Consider the following 19120-nt stretch of genomic DNA (forward strand, 5'->3'; position numbering starts at 1 on the left):
TTCAAATCATAAATTTTAACTACATTTTTTTTAAAGATGCACTGTGATAGAATATATGACGCTTCGGGAACTTAAGCAAAACTTCAAAACTAAACAAAACTAGATAAAAATCATAATATTCTCAAAACACTTCATATAACCGTAAGTGTGTATATATGTTTGCACATGGCCATTGACCCAACACATGTTGCAGTAAGTAGGCCTTTAGACAATACAAATATACATGAAGACACCATGAACAAACTAAAATAGAAGCATTTTACAAGTCAATAATATCAAATGTAACAAAATCATACAAAATTATGTATCAAATACAAAAATATCCTATAATTACCTCTATAAAATAAGTTCAATTTAAGTTTATCTATAATACTCCATAAGCCGGTAAAGTTATCATATTCCAGAAGTATACTACAACGTAATAATCCCTCGTTATTGACAATAGGATCTTCGCACACCCTTCAATAATTTACCCCCTCAGTAGATTGATTCCTAGCAACCATAGGGCTTCACTAGTCTACAGTAAACTAGTCTTGGAAATACTTGCAAAACTTTATAAATCGATGAAAAGGGAATTTAATGTAACTTAAATGGTGTGGAATAATTAAGAAATAATACTGATATATTTTTCAGGTCATATCTAAATGTAACATAGATATTTTTCTCTAGTTACAGATAAATATTTTTCTGCGGATCAACAGAAAAGTGAGTATAGAAGGTCTGTGAATGCAAGACTATTCTATTTAGAAGGTTGTTCCCTGAATGGAAGGGCACTTAAGCATATCCCTATTATCTTCAATACAAAGAAATCTACTGATTGTGTTTCATTCGGATGCAACAAAGGATACAGAACGCTGCAAACAGAATTAAAAGCTTGTTCAACGAGTCTTATTTACTAAAATGCATTAGCATGTTTGACTGTAATTCATCCCCCCCCCCTCTCTCTCTCTCTCTCATTTTCTTTTCCCAAACATTGAGATAATCAAGTACAATGGTAACATGGTAACGGTGAGGGGAAAAATATGCTTTCAAAATGAAAAAAAATAAATATATATTTCATTAATGTTTTCACAACCGAGTGATATAATTTAGACTTTGTTCATTACTGGTCTGCTTTATCATGAAATTATCATCACTTTTTCACATTCATATAATTAATATATATCACCCAAATCTATTTGATATTTTTGGAATATCAAGGACATTTGGAGCCATTGTAATTCAATTATACAACTTCTAAATCAGAGCACTGCTTCATGATAGTTATCAGCACCAATAAGTTGCTATTCTCTGGAAAATGTTTAGCTCACTCCTGGCTTAATTTCAACTGGTCGAGAAGCACTGGTCTCTGACTCTGGTGGTTACTATGGTAACTACCAGTAAATGAAAACCTGTCAAAACCTTACATTTCTTTTTTTATAATGAATTAAGAAATGAATGAACAAAGAAAATGATTAAATGAATACGTGATTAATAAAATAGATGAATAAATTAAAATATTGATAAATGTACACTACTACAAATGAAAACCGATAGTAGAAAAATTAATTAATCAATCAATGAACTAGTACATGAATAGATAAATGAAACCTAAAAGATAATGTACAAATGGAAAGTGGTAGGTAAAAGGGTATGGGGGAAATGTGTAGACCCCTCATCCCCCCCCTCCCCTCGCAGGCCACAGGAAATAATTTCACCTTATATTGCATACCAAAATGTTTGATGTGAAAAATGCATCTCTTTAAAGATAAATTCCAGTTTTGGTAACGATCTCAAAATGACTTTTTACAGAATCTTATATAATGACCACCCAAGTGGCTGTTTGTATGAATGAAAAATATATGCCAAAGGATTCTGAAAGAAATTGTGTAATTGCTGAGAAATAAGCAAAATAAGCGCGGATTCGGTCACTTCCGTCGGGTCTTTATTCCAGCAATAATAATACACTGTCCCACGTGTGCCTATCTGTGTTGGTGATGTTCAGTGTGAACATTTTTCAGCGTAGATTTCAAGATTTCACGAAGTTCAGTTTATTTAACTGTACCAGATCTAGATCCTTGACGATATACTGACAATTAAGCCTGGTTTTATAGACTTTGTCATGAAATCAGTGTTTACTGCAACTACTGGTATTTCTCTTTAAGAGATGATGACCTTTTTTCTTTTGCTTATCACATCAGAAATTTGTTTAGACAACATACCTACCTCTGTCTTGTGAATCAACGATCCACCACTGATGGGCAAATTAATTGTTCAGTTATAAATTAAAGGAAAATCAAACCTTTGGAAAAAGAAAGCTTGTGTGAAAACAGGAAAATCAAACAAAAACACATCAACAAAAGTTTGAGAAAAATCAGACAAATAATGAAAAAGTTATGAGCATTTGAATATTGCAATCACTAATGCTATGGAGATCCTCGAATTGGCAATGCAATTAAAGATGTGTGATGTCACTTGTGAACAACTTTCCTATTACTTTAGTACCGTATATATTTCACTTAAACTGCCTCTATTATCACATCTATCAGTAGATCATGTATTCTCTATAGGAGGGCATGTAATACAGATTTTCAAAGAATTCATTATGGATAAAGAGTTTGTATCATCCTAAAAAAGAACAAAAAGAGACAATTTGGGGGTATTTCATAGTCCATTAAAGGGAAAATTGTTTACATGTGACATCACACATCTTTGTCGCATTCCCAATGAGAGGATCCCATAGTATTAGTGATCACAATATTCAAATGCTCATAACTTTCTTATTATTTGTCTGATTTTTTATCAAACTTTCTTCGTTCTTCTTCTTTGAATTTTCTGTTTCCACACAAGCCCACGTGTTTCGAAGGTTTCATTTCCCTTTAAACACTTTGATGAATGAAAACAGAACATTGACTTACAGGATATGGATCTCTTGCTCTGTAGATAGTAACGATGAGTCTCTTTGCCATGGGAACAAAGAAAGCATATGGCATGTTAATCTTCCTCCCAGCCTCACTGAAAGAAAAACAGGCCAAAAAATATTTTCATATATCATTAAAAACATTTAAAAAAAAATATCATGATTTTTTCGCCGGTTATCATATTTTGAGAAATCTACAAAAACAAATGTAATAGTGCTTGAGTGAATAATAAATAATTCAATCTTTCATTAATAAAGATAAGTCATTATGGAAGTGTTTTCAGTCTTGAAACAAAAATTAAATTGGATTTTGTGTGAATGGAGATTCTAATTCATCACTTAAAAATACATAACCATTATATCGTGCTAGTTAGAGAAATAAATTAAAATTATTTCAGATGTGATTGTTAGTCAAATATTTTTATCCATCTCATTTTGATTATAACGATATACCTTTATAATGATATATCATTCATGTAAAATATAAAGTGGTTTATGTAAATAGAAAATACAACAAAATATGGCATGAAAATTTCGGCTGAATAAATTTCATGAATGTCAACATCTGTATCAACAATATTATATCTTAAAATTTAAGTTAATTCATAGTCAATAATTGATACTTACTTGACAAAATGATTGTTGATTTGATCCAAATCTTCATCGGTCAACTGCAAGCCGTAGTTCACTGAATTTATTATCTGAGAGAGCAAATATTACATACCAAATATTCCATGCAAAACCATGATACAACAGACATCTGAATAATAGACCATTTTTACAGCCTAAATTGTGCTAGGTGTTAGAGGGTAATAAAGCGATATGCTCTATACAAAACGGCAGACTTTATCACGTTAGGTAGTAGGGTAATAAATCCAGGTGATATTCCATATAGCATTTTGCTGCTATCATAAACAGCTGATTCAAAGTAGTGCACACAAAAACTCAAAAGCAAGGGAGCAAAGTGACCAAGCTTATCTTGGAGGGCACGTTTGCATTTTCTTAAGTGAGATTGAAGGATGTCCTGCACACTTTGGGTGAATTTTGTGGAAATTTTCAGTAAAAAGAATGTAGGTTTTCAATATTTATGGGGGCGACTGCCCCTCCCCTACATCACAGCTTAGTTCTTAACATAATACTTTCATTCATGCTTACTTACCCTGATGAAATCATTAATGTTTATCTTCCCATCATTATTCATATCAGCAATCTCAAAGAGATCCATCAGAGACCTCTCAAATAAATCCGGTTCTTGGAAATGCCATGCATCGTAATCCAATGGTCTTGTGGTACTGCAAAAAAAAAAATGCCTGAAATAGTAAATAATACTCCTACATCTGAAAAGATATATTTCTAATACTCTTATCTTTTTTAAATGCTTAGGAGAAAAAGAATAGATCTAGTGCACATACACACACAAAAATGCAATTCAATGAAATAACAACTTTTTATGGATCAGATTTTATCTATTTTATCTATATTCCGCCAACAAATTACACAAAAAAACATTACTAGGTCAAATATTTACATAATTTTGAATCAAACATCAAAGCTAGTACAAAAAAAAATAATATTCAGTGTAATTTCAAATGAACAACTAAATTAGAGATGCCCTAGATGGTAAAGGTTGATATTAAAAGATTTTGCAAGAATACTCCATATTTCAATATTCATAATGACAAAATAGCCTGGGCTCAACAGGATTAATAGACAAACAGGTGAGGAAACTTACCAAGCCTCGCCCGTTTCTTTGTTGAAGTATATCACTCCACTCTTTGGGCCTTTATCCAGTACAACCCAGTGGTTCTAGATAAGATAGGGAAAAGGACAATAAAATAATCTTTGGTAACAATTCTAAGAGTATGATTGCAATATCCATAAGAGTTTGTTAAATCATTTCAAGTCCTAAACTGACAGATGTAAAGCAATACTCTCTCTAGAGCGGCTTGTATAATCCCCTGTCAATAAGAGATCATGCCAGTACAACTTCTTAACACAAACACTTGCAAGCACAAATCAGATTAGATATTTCTAAGAGCTGATTTTGTGAAATATTTTGTTGGTAAGAAGCAATTTGAAGGAAGAAAATACATTTTTAGAACACCTGGATACTTATTTGATTTCCAGCAAATTGGTGCGGAGACTATCATGGATATCAATACTCTAAACTTTGATTCTTTCCATCATAGGTGTTTGCACTTACTATTCACCCCCTACTCTCACCCACACTCTCTCATCCCCCCCCCCCCTCTTCTCTCTGTCCCTACCCCTTGCTCTCTACATCAAGTTCCATCTTTCTTTTCATATGAAACAAAATATTGGAGGGATTTGAATTACCTCAGAATTGACATCCTTCTTGCTGTAGAAAAACTTGAGCAGATGGACACCAAATGGAAGGAACTCATCAAATGTCATGGGAGAATCCTGAAAAAAAAGAAAATCATTATCAAATTAGAAGGAAAGATAACAGTTACTTAAAATATTAACAAAATTAAAATTGCAACAAAAATTATACATAAACTAGCACTGCAGGTGTGATTACAAAATGATATGGTATGTTTACACTTTACAATATGTCCATGATGGTAAATACTATTATTCATTCAAATATCAGCTTCTCTGATTAAGAGATTTATAATTAAATTTGAAAATAATTTCCATTAACACATATAATAACAGATGAAAGATATGTTCACAAAGACAGGAGAAACTTACTTTGATGTTATCTCGTTTATGGCAGATATCTTTCATCAGTTTAGTGACATCATCTTTAGAGACTTCTAGATCCAGTCGAGGAGAATTCATGATCTATTCAAAAGATATAAAACATTTAAAAGTCAACGTCAGATATATGAAAAATAGACAAAAACATTAATAAATCTTAAAGTGATTGGTTAACATTGGTTTGACTTTCAAAAAATCTGAGCTAGAAGGTCACATTTGTCACCTGTGTCTGTGATATGTTACAAAACTGAAGCCCAGAAAAAATTGCGTTCGAAAATAATTATTTATTACTTCAAAAATTGAAATATAAAGTGACCGGAAACACCATCTTAATTTCATCCTATACACTTATGTGTACTATTTAGGCGTCTATAAGACACCTACTTACAAAATGGGGGTTACATTGTAGTTTTAGCTTTTCATTCTCAATAATGGTTGTTTTCAGGGTTTATTAGTTCTAATACATGCACTTGTACACATGTTTCATCTTGGTTTGAAAATTTTTTAAATCGGCTGCTCACAAAGTTAAACAATACCTTTAAGATTGATCCATTTTGTATGAAAACTTTCAAATATTTATTTAAGAAAAAAAAAAAACAACAATAAAGAACCATATTTCTGTAAATTTACTATGGTAATTTATTTTCAATAAGTAATTATAAGTATAATGTTTTGATTATAAAGACAAGCTTGCATTGAAAGGGGTCCTAATTGGCATAAATAACATTAACCCTAAAAATTACAACTCAGATAGGCCTATATAGAGCTCAACCATAATGCCACAGAATGGAACAATCTATAAATTTAGAGAATGAAATCAATCACAATTTTAATGAGAAAATCCATTCATAGATTAGTTGATCAACCTTAAATCTATTTTTATCTTATACCCTTTTTACACAGGCTAAAATTTCCTTAACCCCGTACTATAGGTGGGGCTAAATGGCAATTTAGCCCCACCTATAGTACGGGGTTAAGCTTAGCCCACTTTCTTTTTACACAGCATTTTTGCAAAGTGGGCTAACCCCACCTATAGTACGGGATTATTTGGCCCTGCAAAAAAGCAGGGTTATCCCACCAATTGCGGTGCTAAGAGCAATAGTACGGGGTTAAGATCGCATGTGTAAAACGAAAGTGGGCTATTATAAGCTTAACCCCGTACTATAGGTGGGGCTAAATGGCAATTTGGCCCCACCTATAGTACGAGGTTAAGGAAATTGTAGCGTACGAGTGAAGTACTTTTACTACGAATGATCGACAAGAACCAATAGTCCGGGGTTAGCGAGTTTCGTGTGTGAAAAGCAAGCATTCCTTATCCGGGTTAGCAATAACAATTTGGCATGTGTGAAAAGGAAAAAAATAGTACGGGGTTAAGGATAGTACAGGGTTAGCGATAGTCCGGGGTTAAGAAAATCCTGTGTAAAAAGGGCATTACCGTGCCAAACTCTTTCCTACTGAGTTTGCCGTCATTATCTCTGTCAGCTGTTCTGAATATAGTCCAAGCGAGTTGTTTGTCAGGTTCAGTGAATTGGGTGCATTTAAACCGCTTTACCCGCTGCTTCTTCTTCTGTAATCAAACCAGAAAAAAATGATTAAATATTTTGAATCGGACAAATTAGTTAGTATAAACTTTTAATTTAAAGGCCTTACAAAAAATTTTGAAATAAAGATTTTAAAAATTAAATTTGGCCTGAACTTTATTGAAGGAAAGTATGAAGATGAAGTTCCATTAAAAGGAAACTGTATCCTTTTTTTTATTCATTTACTTTTTCAGATTGCTTCCACAAGTTCCACTCACCCAAAATGTGCAACAAATCTCCCGTCCACTGATGAAAAGAAGCAACTCTGGTTTTGTTTAAAAAAATTAAAGAGTTGGAATATTTTGTACTGGATGCCAAAGGACTGTTGCATCACCACGAATTTCAGAATTACAGTTTTCTCAAAATCATCATTCCACAGAGTTACTTCTTTCTGTCGGTGGACAAAAGGAGAGTAGTGCACCAAGCTGCTGAAGTATCTCATTCATCTTGACAACATTACTACCACCCTATTACCATTGCCTGATGTAGGCATATTCCACAAATCCTGCTTACTCTATTTTGTTTATTACCCAATCTACTTCTATCTAACACTTTAAGACTTACACATGTACAGTAAGCATCTTGTCACAAAAAACAATGTGATCTCACTTTCATCATCATGATTGGACATCCATCAACATTGCATTCTATAAATGCCTCAAAATTCTCTACCCCTCCAATCTGTCATCACTACAACCATTAAACATCTCCACCACCACCACCTCTACCACCACCAACACTACCATAAGAACAAAACAAATTCCATGAGAACACTGCCACCACCACCACTACTTTGCATTATACAAGGAAGAATTGATAAGAAGAGTGCATACAACTAATAATTATAAACCAACAAACAATACCACCTAAGTCCTATTTACAAGCAAAATAAAACTTCAGTGAGTGGTTGAGTATAGACCAAAATAAAATTAAATAAAATTGCAGGTTTACGCAAATCATATCTGTGCAGAAACATGCTAGCAAAAAGAATGGGAAGCAATATATGCCTGAGCGATTTCAATGTCATATGATAAATGCTTGATAGATTCATTATAGGTATAATGATTAACATGAATATACTATGTATAGTAACATTTTTCCAATATAAAGCAGTTAAACAGATGATTAGCTGATCTAAAGGATAATGGCAAAACTTATATTCTGTACATTAGAGAAAGCTGGTTAATACGGGTGCAACTTATACATATACTAATTCTAAGCTAATTCAGTGTACAAACCCTCTTCTTGGTCTGATTGTTATGAATTAAACAAATGAGAAATTACATTTTTTATAATGTATTTTATATATGATGAAACTCAAGAATCTATCAATTATACAACATATTAAACATTTTTGATGATATTCAAGTTAGTAAATCCTGAAACGTGTACATGTGTACTTGCAGTTGGTACTACTGACTAACTTTGTGAAAACTGGCCAAGCATAAATACAAATTTGAATTCAAAGGGAAAAATGCGTAAAAAATTCAAGACATTTCTAACAAACAAACCAAATTCTCTGCATAAATCATTCAGGACATTATTTTGAACCCAAGTGTAAATGTTTAAATCTACTGGTAAGTTAAAGTGTAGGGGAAGGCGGGGTAAGTTGTGACAGTTTTTGCTTTTTGCATGTTAGAATTGATATGATTAATAATCTTGTCGAAATAAGTACCTTGCCTTGAAATTTCATTCTTCTGAAATATTTTCCACCTGTATATAACTTTCTACCCCAACACTGAAAGTCATCGTGACCTTTGAAAAAACTGATGTCAAATGGCTCAACTTGCCCCATATATGGGGTAAGTTTGAGCCACCTTCTGGGGTAAGTTGAGCCACAAAAACTATGTACAAAATGTATGGGGGGAGAACCAGCATGTCAATTTTTTGTTTAAAGTCTTTTCACTTGCTAATTCTCTATAAATACTAACATCCTGTAAAAGGAAAAGAGCAGTCATGTAAATTTGCTCCTTTCAGCCTGCATTTCAATCTATTTTTATGGTTTGTTTGTTTTTTAAGATACATTACCATAGGAATTACCATGGCTCAACTTGCCCCATGCTATTTGGCTCAACTCTCCCCAGTCCAAACTTAGTGCGATAATTTTGTATCCACACATTTATTATGCATTCATCATATAAAAGACTATGACAAGAATGAAGATCCATACCTGGACTAATGATATTGTTATCATGTCTTTGTTATATTTAAAGACGTGTGTGTTTATAAAGCACTTATCTATTTCACACTCTTTTTACTTTTTTGGCTGAAATTCATATTTTTCCCTCTAAAAAACTACTTTTTGTTTCAAAGTTGGAAACAATGTGGTGGGGTTAGGGGTTATGCTATGGGTCATCAATACATGACACCACCACAATGTCTGACTCATTCATTATTGGCCTGGGGCTGGTGGCTCAACTTGCCCCTATGCTCAACTTACCCCGCCTTCCCCTATCTATTTGTTTTAATTGTGTATACACTCTAAAAACAAACTACTAATTAAAATGACTAGATTCATTACAGTGCAAATGATAGGTCTCGTATTTGGTCATATTCTTGGAAATTTTGTTGACAGAATGACAATGTTCTAGTCAGATTTGACGACAAAATATTCAAGTACAACTAAAATAACATTAGACATCAGTCATTATGATGACTTGGGATTTATCCCACTGCTGCCACCAGTCATTTTGGTGGCTTGGAATTTGTCCCACTGCTGCCACCAGTCATTTTGATGGCTTGGTTTTGTATCCCACCACTGCCCTTAGTCATTTTGTTGGCTAAGGTTTGTATCCCACCCCTACCACCATTCATTTTGATGGCTTGTGTTTGTATCAGACCACTGCCACCACTTATTTTGATTGCTAGGGTTTGTATCCCACCCCTAATACCAGTCATTTCCATGGCTTGGATTTTCATCCCACCGCTGCCACCAGACATTTTGATGACTTGGGTTTGTATCCCACCCCTGCCACTAGTCATTTTGATGGTTTGGGTTGTATCCCACTGCTGCCACCAGTCGATCATTTTGAAGTCTTATTTGGGTTTGTATCCCACCACTACCACCAGTCATTTTGATGGATTGGGTTTGTATTCCAAGCTGCCACCAGTCATTTTGTTGGCTAAGGTTTGTATCCCACCCTTACCACCAGTCCTTTTGATGGCTTGGGTTTGTATCCCACTGCTGCCACCACTTATTTTGATTGCTAGGGTTTGTATCCCATTCCTAATACCAGTCGTTTTGATGGCTTGAGTTTGTATCCCATTGCTGCCAACAGTCATTTCGATGGCTTGGATTTTCATCCCACCGCTGCCATCAGTCATTTTGATGGCTTAGGTTTGTATCATCCCAACACTGCTCAGTCATTTTGATCTAACTATCATCACTGGCACTGGCCTTTTCTTCAATTCATTTTGTAACAAGTTTTGTTTTCAGAGAGAGTATGGACTAGACCACAGGTTTATCAAATTTAGAAATAAGTTTCTTTTGATCTTTCTTTGGTTATGAAACTATTATCTTTGATGAACATATGAATAAATCAATACATAAGTATTGAATGAAAAAATATAAACGCACCTCTCCAAATTCATCCAGGTCATCAGTCTCTAGGATATCTTTGATTGGAGGAAGCTCTCCAAATGGATCAATCAACCTCTTCTTACGGCCTTTCCTTGGGGTTGATCCTTGAGATTGATCACCTGATTGGTCATGTGACATTGGGCGCACCACTGACTGAGTTTTATACTCATCCTCTGATGTTACATACCCAGCATGTACGGGTCCACCATCTGTATCAGTTTCAAATCCTGCAATTAAGATACATGACAAATAATCATATATATTTTGGTGTTTTTTTTTTCTTTCTTTTCAATTTCGATTAATCATTTAAGAGTAACGATTTATATTCATCAAATGAATGCTTCATCTTATGAAGATGAATTAAACTTTAAAAAGGGTATATTTTCAACGAGTCACTTTCCAGGGTCTAACTTATTGTCTAACAGTGCATGCTTTAATTGGTATATCAATGGACTATCACATTTCTACAAATATCGGAATAAATTTCTTGAACGATTCTTGGAATTTATTAATTTCATTATGCAATTTATGAATTTCATTATGTCATTGTACTTTTGTTATGTTTTCTGCTGTCTTTTTTAACCTATTATTGTACATTTCTATTGATTTTTGTGATTACACATTTTTATTGAATACTTTGAATTGATTTGGAAATAAAGTTTATCTTTGCCTTTATAATCAATATTGAGTTTACTCTATATTATACATGCATAACAACTAATTGTTCGATTGCACTTGGCCTTGAAGTATTGCTGATTAGGTACACGTTCAGCATTTTTTCTTGAAAGAATTTTTTACCTTCATTTCTGCTGTGTTCTCCTTCATCCTCTTCGAGTATCATGTGAAGTAGATTATCTCCAGGTCCTCCTCCTTCTCCTCCTTGTCCTTCCATTAATTGATCCATCATCCAATCAAATTGATTGTTATCATTGGGTGATTGCATTCCATACTGAGTGTTCATACCTTGGGGGACTGGGTGATTCCTATAAGATGCCATAGTTTTTGGATCCTTTCTCTGTTAATCCCTGGTTTGATAAGAAATGTCCTCCATTTCTTCAAAACATTGTAATATCTGTTAAGTCTTTGTAAAACTCCTCTGAAAATGGTTCCTGCATGAACATCAAACAAAACAAAAAAAAAATATCAAAGAACATTTATTGAAGAACATTTCTACAATTTATGATAAAAAGATTCCATAGAAATGCTGATGAAAAGTTTATTAAACTATTAAAGAAACTAATTCATATAGCATTTGGAAATAGCAGAAAGCTATAGACACTGACATGACAGTGAGCTATGATTGGTTCCTAATGCTGCAGTCACATTTCCCCTATGGCCAACATCTGTATTATAAATCTAATTTTTATTCAAACTACCCATTTGTATCTGGTATAAAAAACTGTACTTGCTGTACGGCGACCGTAAAGGAAATGTGACTGAGGTATAAGTGTAAGGAACTGCATGTGGCAAGGGTCAAAAAGGAATAATCACTATGCTCCTCTTTTTCTGATATGAAATGATAAAATATTCATCTATTTCAGTTGATGATGTACACATGCAGGCTTTGATGAGAATTGCCATAGAAGTAGAACATTAAAAAATATGACAATAAAATTAAAATGGAATTCATACTTGTCAATGGACATTCATATCCCATGATTGATTAAGCTTATTAAAACTGTGATCATCACAATATAATCAATATATTTCTGTTACACACCTGTTCACAATCAAAGTCTTTTACTCATCGTTTTTGTTTGAACTAAACAATGGGAGTACATTCAAAAATTGAAAGGAATTTAGCATCTGCAATACAGGAATTCAAGATCACATGTTCCATTTGCCCTGTTGACTTTATGTAAAAATACTTAAAAAGTTATTAATTGTTTATACACAGAATAGTAATGAAAAAGAAATTCATGAACTTTCAATATGTGAATAAATTATAAGAAACATAAGCATCTCTTACAAAGAATAATGATGGTACAATAACATGGAAGAAATAAAAATGCCTTGGTTATAAGGGATTTTTATTTGTATTGTTTGAGATGCATTTGTTAATTGATATCCAAAGTCTTGTTAATTAAGTATGTTGTCCTGACAACATGAACAACAAAAAAAATAAAAGGGCGACACACAAAGTCTTTGATTATTTTCTTATTAAGTAAATTGATTAATAATCACATTATGAGTTGATATAGATTAATAAAGTATATTGTCATGACAACAATATCACCCAATAACAGTGGGGAAAAGAATAACATAATGAAAAATGGAATGTCCCTTCCAAGGACATGAAAGCATGCCTCAACCAAAAATGAATTTTCCATTAAGCCAATAATTGATTTCACGATTCGACACGGCATGGAGTTTGTTTATGATGCTTCCATGGTGATAGCATGATACAAATATTCTGTCAATTAAATAAAAAGTGTTCTGGTGTATGACAGCTTTATGAGCTTCTCAATCCAATCACAACTAATGAAGTGAACCGCAATTGAAATTAAAGGGGTACTCCAGGCTGAAATAGAGTAAAATTCACCAAGCAGAATGCTAAAAAAAATTCATCAAAATTTGATAACAAATAATGAAGTTTTAATTTATAACAATAATTTTAACAATATTTTGTGAATAAAGTTATATGCACATCATCATGAATATTTATTAGGTTGGTTGATGTCATGTGCCCAATTCCTATTATGTTATTACATAAAATCATTAATATTTTACATTTTCATACATGTTGGTAGGGTATGTCTCCTTTATAAACAAGTTGCAGTGTTCTAATGCATTGAATCAGTTGCCAATCCAGTTTTTTTTTATTCTTAGATGAACACAATTTTATATCATAAAATATGAGGGAAGAAGTGGGGACATAACATCATCACTCTACTCATGGAATATTCATGAATACATGCATAGACCTGTTTCACTTTAAAAGGGGAATGAAACCTTTGGAACAAATAGGCTTGTGTAGAAACAAACAAAATCAAAGAATAAGAATAAAGAAAGTTTGAGAAAAATCAGACAACTAATGAGAAAGTTATGAGCATTTAAATATTGCAATCACTAATGCTATGGAGATCCTCCCATTGGCAATACGACAAGGATGTGTGATGTCACTGATGAACAACTTTCCCTTGGGTGACTATAAAATACCCTCAAAACGTCTCTTTCTGCTTTTTCTTATGATGATACAATTTTTTTATCCATGACGTATTCTTAAAAAATATGTATTAAATGCCCTCATGTAGAAAGAACACATGATCTATGAATAGATGTGATAAAAGAGGCAATTCAAGTGAAATATATACTAAAGTAATGGGGAGAGTTGTTCACAAGTGACATCACACATCTTTGTCACATTGCCAATTTGCTATCTCCATAGCATAAGTGATCGCAATATTCAAATGCTCATAACTTTCTTAGTATTTGTCCGATTTTTCTCAAACTTTTGTTGATCTGTTTCTTTGATTTTTCTGTTTTCACACAAGCTATCTTGTTCCAATGGTTTCATTCTCCTTTAAATAATGAAAATCTTTAAAAATGTCATAACTTTTCTTATTCCTTGTCTGATTTTCCCATATCTGTTCAAATCATATAATTTTCAGCCTGGAGTAAGCCAGCAAATAGTAACAATAATCCATGATTGAGCTGAAATAATATTGACCCCAAACAGAGATATTTTAAGAACTATAGGACTTAATGAAGAGCTTTTATATCTCACTATAGTCTCATCTAATGAGAGCACCAAGCGCGTGTTGATTTTTTTTAAAGACTTACACTTAAACACATGAAGCACTCTGTAGTCAATGTAATTATGAACATGATAGGTATCTCACTAATCAAAATATTCAGACCTGAAAAGGGGCATTCTTCTTTGTAGGAATTCATTAAGACCAAACGTATTTCGCTAACTAAACGATCATGATGCAAAGCGCCAGCTGAAGATTTTTGATATTCAAACCAGAAAAAGGGGCATTTTAAGGACTGTATTTCGGTATTCATTTTCACAAATACATATCTCGCCAATAACTCATTAATACCTCACCAATCCACTAATGCGAACGTATGTACGGACTGGAAATGTTTTGAATTCAGACCGTAAAAGGGGGTAACCACTTAAAGTAGTTATGAAAAAGAAGCATATGTGTCACTACATGAATCAAAGTGCGAGGAAATATATTTGGTGTATGTTGACGTAAACGGGATGTTTAAGTGCCATTTAATCCCTTTGAACAGGATTATATATCTCATTAAACAGACAATGTGAGCATTAGGAGTGATGAACACATAGGCCCTAAGGCCTAAGCAAATATGTTTCATTACGTTATGAAAAAAAATTCTTATGCATATAAAATAAAATGATACAGTAAGTCAGTATGCGTATATTAATATAATATACAATAATTTCTTCTTCTTCCCCGACTACCTTTCTCTAGCTTTCTTTCTCCTTGTTTCCCTCATTTTTTTTCGCCAGCCGACTGGGGGAGGGGGGCATGTGCCCAGCTTTTCCCCCTTTTTCTCTTACCCTTGTTTCAATTTATTTTCACTTCTTGAAAAAAAAATCACATGGGGGCATCCATGGCCCCAGGCGCGGATCCAGAGGGGCATGTGCCCCCTCCCCATTTTGAGAAGAAAAATTAAAAATGTCATGAAAACAGAGGTGTGCCCCCTTGAACTTTTTTCTTGCAAAATTTTGTTAGGGTACATAATACCCTTAATTTTTGGTTGAAAACTTTTTTTTTTAGCTCGTCAAAATCCTCCCCCCCCCAGGCTAAAAAAAAAGGTTTTCAACCAAAAATTAAGGCTGTGGCATTTCGTACACCGCTGCTTGCCCACCTGTCTTTATCAACAACTCATACAAACTTGTTGGAACATGATAATCATGATATAAAAAGACCATTTTTCCATCCTCCTTCATCATTTTATAGACTTGATGAGAGTTCCTAATTAGGCTAGTATAATAGTGCCAGAAGTTGTTCTCAATTCAATTCCATTTCCACTTTTCAGAAAACATTATTTTAGAATTTTTACTTACAAAAATTGTTAAATCTCCATCTGAAGAAAGATTTGAATTTTGATGTGTTGACCGCCAAGACGAATGTCGCCGTACGTACAGTTCAAGAACATTCAACAGTTACAATGTGGTCGAATGTTTGACCACATTATTGATTTCCGATAGAATCAGATTGTCCCGTGTCCAAACTCCGTGTATATGATAAATGATAAATACAATTATATGTGTTGAACGACGAAGAGACCCCTTTCACGGCAAGTGCATATCTAGTCTCAATAAATAAACTTTTTGTTATGCTAATCAGAGATCGTGTCATAAAAGGTCCCTTGGCGAGATTTTGCTCCCGGATTTTGCTACATAAACTTCAACGGCATTAATCTCAATTCCCGTGTAATAATCATATTTTGCTATCAATATTCACTGCAGATGTGCATATTGAATTCAAGACTTCACTTAAAACTTCAGAAAAAAGGATCAAAGTAATATCGTAATAAAAAAGTAATAACAATTTATTCAAATTATAGGCTTGCGTGTGTCAAGAGCTCGGATCAGGAGAAAATAAACTTATGCCTAGTCTAAAATTGATTGTGGGCCCTTATATGTGCCTATTAAGAAATAATTGGACAGACGATACTCACATCATTACCTTTATCCATTTTTCAAGTAAACTGACTATAGCAACATCATGCACTTTGAGAATGATAATGAACAACTTTATCTCAATCAAATATGATGAAGAATATCTTTAACAGACTATGGCTAGAAACAAAACAGCTAGAATTTTCGATTGTGATTTCTGAAAATGCATTACAAGATACACATATAAACATTTAAATTGAAACAGCGAGTAGTATAGGCAGACTAAAATATTACCATATGAATGTGTAATTTAATTCTTTAATTTCTTATAAATTTGGGGACAAATTACACCATATCCAAAACTAAGCAACCCCTCCCTCCTCATTATACCAACAATATACATTCTAACTAAAAACTCCCTGTATTTTTACGGAAAAGTGCACCCGATCCGACAGAGTAATCAATAAAGTGTCTTCATTTCTAGACTAAGGATTAGATCTCGTTCAATCTTTTTATTGCCCATCAGCCATTCAGGGACGACAATGGCTCGGTTTCACTCTTTGACTGTTACCATGGTTACAGGAAGCTATCAGACGGTCGGTGCAGGCATGCATGCGAGGGTACACAAACACCATGTGATAATAACGGTGCGCTTTGATCATGTTGATGTCATGCAATTATGAAATTAGATTTCTCCTCATCCTTTACAAATGCAGCCGCTGTTATCATTGTTCACGCATGTATACGTCTGCAACATGAATAATTGCTTGCAATATTGAGGGTTCATTGTATCTATATTGTAGAGACCAGAATTGAAGAGCTGATTATGCGACACATGCGAACACTCTACCTTAATCGGGGTGTGTATATAGAGAGAACATTATGATTAATTTCTGTTCAACCCTTTAAACATTATCAAAATTTATCATGATAATGATTATGCCTACCCCCAACATAAACAAATTGTTTTTGTCAGGAAAATGTGTAATATTTCGGAAATATTCTCACTATATAGCTCCTCTTCATATTTAGGCCTACTCTTGTATATGAAATTCAAGTGAAATCCCCCCAAATCATATACTGTCAATCCGAATGAGTGCATGAAAGAGCACCAAATGCATTGAGAATAAAATTGGGGTCTGTGTAACTATAACTAGCTTGTATAAAAGAAATATGAATTTGAGTTGAATGTCCAAATAAACAAGGCTCGATAAAAAAAGCAAAAGAACATCCACAATAATCACAGGGAATATCTAGTCTTGAGAACTCCATGATGAAGTATTTAAAAAAAAAATGACATATACTTCTTCATCAAGGGGAATCCATCTTTATTTACTTGGTTCTCTTATGGCTATATGGAAAGGGATTCAAGACTCCAATGATGAAGAAGTATATGTCATTTTTTTTAAAGACATCATCATGGAGTCCTCAAGACTAGGGAATATCAAGGAGCTAGGCCCAAGCGCAATGCATATCAGTACTCACCAGCCAAAAGTTAGACAGCTTTGATCATGCGAGTATTCCAAATTATTCCATATCTTGGGAAATCATTCAGCTTGCGAAGGTCGACTGATAACTTTGAATCCCCGAGAATCCTTTTCAAGTATAATATACCGCAAATAAATTCACAAGGAAAAAAATATATACTCCGTCTGCGTATCGTGAAATGGGGTGAAGTGTCGAAGGAGAAATCTCGACAATACAAACCCGGTACAAACCCCTCGCTCGAAGAGCTTGACAATGTCAATACAGCGTTTGAAGTAAAGATGAACCAGAGAGGTTGAAAGATTAAACACTCTACTTCTTTGACTCCCTCTTCAAGGACTCACTTCTAGTCTTCTTTCCAAGCAAGAGTTCATTCAAGCGACCAAATCAATAAGATCCCCCTGAGAGGGGCTCATGCTTTTATTCCGATCACAATAGAAAGAAAACTAACTGTATGGTTTCTGTACGGCGAAGCTGTCTCTTTCTCTTGTCTCGGAGACAATAGTTAAACAAAAACACAATGTGTGAACCCAAACGCGTGAATTCAATCTATTGTGACATCATTGATTAAGGTCGTCTGTATGATGAAGTGTTAAAATTTGTGAATATTTCGTTTCCTTTTTTTTTCGTGGGGGAGTGGGTTAGTTTTCACATTTTAGATGAAATTAACTGACTAAAGGAGAAGATAAATAGAATGGAATAATGTGTGTTTATTTGATGACTTAATGTTTTAACGGGTGTTTCAACTGAATACAATCGGATGTGTTTCAGGATCCCATGTAAGACCAAAACCAAATTTCCTGTAAAACATGAAAGAATTAATAAATACAAATGACGCCCAGAAAATATTGTTGTGACCAAGTTCAATTTTCTCCTCGTTTTGTCATTCTGAAGTTGTCAATTTGTAATACAAATTAAGTTGTGTTTTCTATTATTTTGTCCTGTAAACGCCTAAAAAAGTTTGAAGCTAAAATTGAATGAAAATGAGATATCCAAAGGGGCCACTTCCATTGACGAGTGGATACCATGCGTGACCACGGGTCTTGAAAATCACCCTAAACACGTATTTTCCATATTCTGAAAATGCACCCCTTAAGTATTGGCGTTTGAAACCCTACCCTTAACAAGTATTGGAAACAAATGCTATTGGCAAGTATTCCCAGAATTGAGCCCCTAAACAAATACAGCGATGTATTTTCCATATTCTGAAAATGCACCCCTTAACATTAAAGTATTGGAAACAAAACTATACT

General features: G+C 33.8%; 1 protein-coding gene across 3 annotated transcripts in view; it reads right to left on the reverse strand.

Annotated features, from left to right (window-relative positions):
- Nucleotides 1–18243, reverse strand: part of LOC121408310 — a 32758-nt gene extending 14515 nt beyond the window's left edge. The window contains exons 1-11 of one of the 3 annotated variants that reach the window (XM_041599726.1): nucleotides 17868–18243; nucleotides 11582–11892; nucleotides 10781–11010; nucleotides 8442–8453; nucleotides 7059–7190; nucleotides 5615–5707; nucleotides 5237–5323; nucleotides 4632–4705; nucleotides 4059–4191; nucleotides 3527–3600; nucleotides 2898–2994 (exon numbers count right to left, since the gene is read on the reverse strand). In XM_041599726.1, coding sequence (XP_041455660.1) covers nucleotides 2898–2994; nucleotides 3527–3600; nucleotides 4059–4191; nucleotides 4632–4705; nucleotides 5237–5323; nucleotides 5615–5707; nucleotides 7059–7190; nucleotides 8442–8453; nucleotides 10781–11010; nucleotides 11582–11780 — 1131 coding nt within the window. In that variant the 5' untranslated portion in view covers nucleotides 11781–11892; nucleotides 17868–18243. Of the gene's footprint in view, nucleotides 1–2897; nucleotides 2995–3526; nucleotides 3601–4058; nucleotides 4192–4631; nucleotides 4706–5236; nucleotides 5324–5614; nucleotides 5708–7058; nucleotides 7191–8441; nucleotides 8454–10780; nucleotides 11011–11581; nucleotides 11893–15824; nucleotides 15987–17867 lie in introns of those variants that run through there. The other 2 variants (XM_041599727.1, XM_041599728.1) reach the window with 2 other exon arrangements.
- Between the last annotated feature and the right edge of the window lie 877 nt (nucleotides 18244–19120).

The sequence above is a fragment of the Lytechinus variegatus genome, chromosome 2, assembly GCF_018143015.1.
Source record: "Lytechinus variegatus isolate NC3 chromosome 2, Lvar_3.0, whole genome shotgun sequence".
NCBI lineage: Eukaryota > Metazoa > Echinodermata > Echinoidea > Temnopleuroida > Toxopneustidae > Lytechinus > Lytechinus variegatus.